We start from the raw sequence: 6,212 nt of genomic DNA, 5'->3' as shown, positions 1-6,212 counted from the left end.
TGTGGATGGAGAAGAAAGACCTACAAAAATACTGAGAGTAGGTGAGTCATAAGAGTGATTACTCAAAAGCTAAGTAAAGATTTTAAAGGAGAGGTCAACAGTATAAAATATATAGAAAAGCCAATCAGAGAGTTAATCTTATCTGAATCTTACACTGAGGTAGGCCCAAGGCAGAAGATTCAGCTATCTTCTAAAACAGCAAAGTAAAATACGGGGTCTGATTTCTAATACACATTACTGCTCTGAATTTGGCATAATATGAAGAAAAATGCTGTTGATGCTGCTGTGGCAAGCCATTTAATAGCAAAATATACTGTAGAGATAAGAGGCCTATGTCAGTTTGCTAAGCATTGTAGCTTAATGTTTCCTTCAAGTCCACTTTTAATTACACCACTCTACAACTAAAGACAAAGCTAGGCAGAGATGGGAAAAAGTGAAAACTTAAAAAGCCCAGAAAACAATCAGTGGGCAGAAGTAAGTCCTGACATATCAAAAATCACTCTAAATGTAAGTGGATTGAATTAATAATCAAAAGACACAGAATGGCTAGATGGATAAGAAAAACAGGACCCAATTAAATTCTGCCCACAAGAGACACCTTTCAGTTCTAAAGACATACATAGACTCAAAGTGAAGTATAGTAAGTCCCCTACATACAAATGAGTTCTGTTCTGAGAGTGCGTTCATAAGTCCAATTTGTTCATAAGTCCAACAAAGTTAGCCTAGGTACCCAACTAACACAATCAGCTATATAGTACTGTATTGTAATCGGTTTATAATACTTTTCACACAAATAATACATAAAAAATAAACACAAAAAATAAAGAAAACATTTTTAATCTTACAGTACAGTACCTTGAAAAGTACAGTAGTACAGTATAACAGCTGGCATACAGGGGCTGGCATTGAGTGAACAGGCAAGAATAGTTACTTACTGGAGGAGGGAGAGGAGTTGGGAGATGGTAGAGCTGAAGGACTGTCAGCAACAGGAGACGGAGGGCAAGCTGCAATTTCACTCAGGCCTGACATTGATGGCACAGGTTATGGTTCCTTGCTGGATTCAACTCTATCTACCCTCTTGAAAAAATGATCCAGTGATGTCTGGGTAGTAACTCTTTTTTTCTTATCATAGATGACACAGTAGCACTGGATTGCATTCTGAACAGCTGCTGCAACCTTCGTGTACCATTCTACATTCGGGTCTTGTGCCTCAGAAACTAACAGTGCCTCCTCAAATAAAGAAAATCCCCTTGCCATTTCCTGCGTCGTGAATCTCTTTGGATCTTCAGTTACTTCTTCTTCTTGTCCCTATTCATCCTATCTCTGGGCCTCCAATTCCATAAGGTCTTCAGTAGTAAGCTCCTCATGTTGCACAACAAGGAGTTCAATGAAGTTGTCCTCTTGCAGATCTAGCTCTAGCTTCTCACTGAGCGTCACTAAGTTGATGAAAATCTCTTTGGACTCCTCATCCACCATCTCAAATCCACGAAAATCATGAACAAACTGTGGGTAAAGATTCTTCCAAACCCCATTCATGGTGACAGCCGTAACCTTGCGCCAAGCGAAGTCAAAGTTTTTATGGCCTTGTAGATGTTATAGTCCTTCCAAAATTGTGACAAAGTTGTTCCTGATTCGTCACTCGCCTTTACTGCCTGAGGAAAAGTGTGATGTAAATGATATTTCTTGAAAGTCGCTATAACTCCCTGGTCCATAGGTTGGATAAGCGATGTAGTATTCGGTGGCTGATGCACTACTTTGATGTTGGGATGAAAGTCGTCCATGAATGGGGGGTGGCCCAGAGCATTGTTGAGCAGCAAAAGAATTTTGAATGGGACATTCTTCTCCAAGCAATATTTCTCTACCTCCAGAATAAAGTGGTGGAAAAACCAGTCCTGGAAAATGACCTGTGTAACCCAGACCTTGGGGTTACTCTTCCAAATGACAGGAAGAGAGCCCTTGGCTATGTTTTCAAGGGCTCTTGGGTTTTCTGAATGATTAACTAAGAGAGGCTTTAGCTTTATATCACCGGAAGAATTGCCACAAAACAACAGATTTAGCCTATCCTTTGCTGCTTTATAGCCTGACAAAAACTTTTCCTCCTTACTGATGTAACTTTGGTCTGGCATCCTCTTCCAGTACAGTCCTGTCTCATCCACATTAAAAACCTTCTTGGGTAAATATGTGCCTTCATCAATAATTTCTCGAAGGATTTTAGGAAATTCCTGGGCAGCTACCATATCTGCACTCACTGCCTCGCCACTTACTTTTACATTGTGAAGGTTGGCTCTAGCCTTGAACCAATGAAACCAGCCATGGCTGGCATTAAAAGATGCGCCTTCTGATTCTTCACTGTGTTTATTCTTCAAGTCTTCATAAAGGCTTTTAGCTTTCTCTTGAATCAGCATTAAGCTGAGCAGGACTCGATGCTGATGCTGGTCCTGCATCCACACACTGAGAAGTTTCTCCATTTCCTCCATCACTTTTGTACACTTCATCAATATTATTGTCAACATTATTGGCACAGCAGACTTCACATGTTCCATGATCTTGTCCTTGTTCTTTAGAATCGTGCCGATGGTTGAATGATTCATGTTATAAAAACAAGCGATATCTACTATCTTTTTGCCTCGCTCCACTCTCTCAACTATTTTCACTTTTGTTTCCATCATTATCGTTTGGTGCTCCTTAGTATCAGCTACATCACCGCTGCTTTTACACTTGCTTCCAGACATCCTGGGCTTGAAATAAAGACACTATACTACCATACTCTATACAGTACTGAACAGTAAAGTACACAAAAGCACAACTACTTGTAGAGAATGCACACATGTGACAGTGTATGCCAGACACGTTAACTAACTTACGTGATTTGACATGCAAAGGCATGTATGCATCTTTGAAAGTTCACAACTTGAAGGTTCATACATAGGGGACTTACTGTAATAAAAGGATATATTCCATGGAAGTGTAAACAAAAAGAAAATGCAGATACTCATATCAAACAAAATGGACTTTAAGCCAAAAATGGTAACAATAGACAAGGTAATTATATAATGATAAAGGGACAATATATCAAGATGACATAACAATCATAAATATATATGCACCCAACATCAGAACACCTAATTATGTTAAACAAACACTAACAGGTCTAAAGGGAGAAATAGACAGCAATACAATAGTACTAGGGGACTTCATAACCCAGTATCAACAACTGATAGATCCTCCACTCAGAAAATCTACAAAGAAATGTTGGAATTGAACCATAAATTTAGACAAAATGGACTTAGACCTATGTAGACTATTCCATAAAACAGCATCAAAATACACACTCTTCTCAAGTGCACATGGAACACTTTCCAGGATAGGTCATGTGATAGGATACAAAACAAGTCTTAGCAAATTTAAGAAGAAGGAACTCATACCAACAGTCCTTTCTGACCACAATGATATAAAACTAGAAATCAACAGGAGGAAATGTGGAAAATCTACACATATGTGAAGACTAAATGACACTTCTGAAGAACCAATGGGTCAGAGAAGAAATCAAAAGGGAAATATAAAAGTATCCTAATTCTGCCCATGGGCCACTGCCAGATGGATGGGAGGGGCGGGGCACAGCCTGCAGGCTCAGGGACCTTCCTTACCCCAGTCCTGGATAAAGCAACCTCCTGCTTGCCAGGAAGCTGGCATGGCAGGGACCTGGCCTGCGAGTTACCTCCGGCAGCCCAGCACCACAGCAGGAGCCCGCGGGGTGGGCTTGCCTTGCTGGGCCAAGAATGGGCCCTGCAGCCAGAGCCGTGTGCATGTGTACTGAGTGGTGCCCTTGCCTGCTCTGAAGTGGAGAGTGAATGGTAGGCTGTGGCTTCCAGGGAGGATGGGACCCAGGTTTCTTAGGGTGACTGTGCTTCTAGGAAGTGTTGGGAAACCTGGAAAGTTGCATGAGTCACTGTTGCTTTTGAACTAGAAATGCCTTACTTGGTGTTAGATGGAACAGGGAGAAGAATGAGTACCTCACAGGTCCAGAGAGGTTGCTCCAGTAATAGAGAACCCTTTTGAGGTGTTGTGATGCACAGAGGGACTTGGAGCTTGCTATTGGTGGAGTTCTCTGGGTTGAACAGCAAATTAAAGATAACTTGTGAGAGGTCAAAGTCCAGATTCACAGCTGCATAAGTCGTCACCTGGAATGCCTTCAAAGCTGTGAGGTGTGGGTATATGAACAGATAGATCTCATCTATCAGCTTAAAGAGAAGGCACTTCAGCAGCAGACCCAGCAGCTTAACTGGTTACTGGGCCAGTTCAGTTGTCTTATTCATCAACTGGATTGCACCCAAAACAAAGATTGCTAGAACGCAATCAAGTCTCCGTGTGCCTGGACAGACTGGGCAGTTTGACCCTCAAACCTAAAGATTCCACTGTCCTACTCTTTGAAGCCAACATAACTGCCCTGCGCCAGGCCATCACCATATTTGGGTCTCTCAAGACCATTGAAATTCCTGAGCACTTTATGGCTCATGCTAGTTCATCAAATATTGGGTCTTTCCTGGAGAAAAGAGGCTATATACCATTGTCAGAGCAGAAGTCAGTATCCAGCACCACAGCTGTCATTCTCAGCGAATGGCTCCTTGGTAGCAAACCTGCCAATGGTCACCAGGCTCCTTACATACCCAGCACCAATCTCCAGGACTGGATCACCCAAAAAGCAGACCTTGGAGAATAGTCAGACTTCTGCCAGAGCCTGCAATTTCTTCAATAATGTCTGGGGCAACCTAAAGGGATTGGAAAACTGGCTCCACAAGAGTCGGCAAAAAGAAGTTTCTGAAAAACCAAGTTGCTAAAAGTGTAACAGCTATTCTACTACCAGTTCTTACTCCATTGAAATTGAAAAGGTTGGACATCTAGGGCTTCTTGATCAAGATGAGATGGACCTTTCTGATTGGCTGGTGACTCCCCAGGAATCCCATAAGCTTGAGAAGTCTGGGAATGGCAGATGTGAAACCAGTGAGAAGTTTAAGCTCTTGTTCCAGGCGTTCCCAGGAGTCCTACAGTGTGTATGATTGCCTTGTCAAGCCTGATTCCTGTACCAATTGCCCAAAGGTGTGGAGACTGAAAATCTGGTCAGTCTGAAGTGCCTGAATAACCACTTGAAGTCCAAGAAACCCATGTCCGCTCCCAGTGCGATTACTGAGGATTGGCTTGTTCAGAACCATCAAGACCCATATAAAGTAGAGGAGGTCTGCAAAGCCAATGAGCCCTGTATAAGATTTGCAGAGTGCATGTGTGATGAAACTTGTGAGAAGGAAGCTCTGTGTAAATGGCTTCTGAAGAAAGAAGGAAAGGATGAAAATGGTATGCCTGTGGAACCAAAACCTGAACCTGGGAAACATAAAGATTCCCTGAATATGTGGCCCTGTCCATTCAGAAAAGAGGCAACAGAACAAGCTAAGGCACCAAAGGCAATGGCTTCTTCTAGAATTGCTGATTCCTTCTAAATCATAAACAGGTCCCTTGTCAGAGTGGCTCATTACTCCCTCATGCAAAGAGGGATGTTCCAAGGAAGTGCCTCTTACCAAGGACAGAGCTTGCAAACAAAAGCTTACAAGCCTCTCGGCCACTTCCTGGTTTCGCTTTAACACAGCTGACTGGGTCTTGCCAGGAAAGAAGAGAGGAAATTTTAGCCAGTTATCTTCAGGAGAAAACAAGTGGCTACTTCGAAAGAAGGCCAAGGAAGTATTACTTAATTGGCCCCTACAGGAGGAACACAACTTTCCCCCAGACCTTTACAGCCCCCCCAGCAGTTCGTGATCTCTTTGCCTGTTTGCAGTTTAAAGTTGATTTTAAAAAAAAGGTTGTATCGAACTCCTTTACAGATGTGAAAAAATGGAGTACTAGAGTCAAGCAAATTTTCTGCAGATTATCACAAATCCATGAGCTGAGTGACTGTGGCTTGCCAAATCATTGTGTTTCTGGGTCTGATGTAGTTCCTTTCCTGCCTAATTTTGAACTAATGAAGAGAAATAATGTCATCAAATTATGTGTTACTGTGTAAAAGAAAAAGTCTGTTTGTTGATGCTGAGGTGATTCAGTTTCTTCTTATAGCAGCATTAATTCACCCCTACACTAGAAACACAGCATCTTAGTGGCTAGGTCTTCTTCATAAGCCTCCATGGCTCCTTAGATGGGGTTGTTATTAGAAGTACATTAAAAAACTG

General features: G+C 42.1%; 1 protein-coding gene and 1 pseudogene across 1 annotated transcript; one reads left to right on the top strand and one right to left on the bottom strand.

The window, feature by feature from the left end:
• Positions 1-1,532: 1,532 nt before the first annotated feature.
• On the bottom strand, positions 1,533-2,732 carry LOC137756321 (tigger transposable element-derived protein 1-like). The gene has a single exon (XM_068532619.1). The coding sequence runs from the start codon at positions 2,730-2,732 to the stop codon at positions 1,533-1,535; it is 1,200 nt and encodes a 399-aa protein (XP_068388720.1).
• Positions 2,733-4,005: 1,273 nt separating this feature from the next.
• Positions 4,006-5,876, top strand: LOC137757251 (nuclear receptor coactivator 4 pseudogene; annotated as a pseudogene).
• The last annotated feature ends 336 nt before the right edge of the window (positions 5,877-6,212 follow it).

The sequence above is a fragment of the Eschrichtius robustus genome, chromosome X (assembly GCF_028021215.1).
Source record: "Eschrichtius robustus isolate mEscRob2 chromosome X, mEscRob2.pri, whole genome shotgun sequence".
In the NCBI taxonomy this organism is placed as follows: domain Eukaryota; kingdom Metazoa; phylum Chordata; class Mammalia; order Artiodactyla; family Eschrichtiidae; genus Eschrichtius; species Eschrichtius robustus.
The sequence above is the reverse complement of the archived record's forward strand: the minus strand, read 5'-3'. Positions and strand labels throughout refer to the sequence as shown.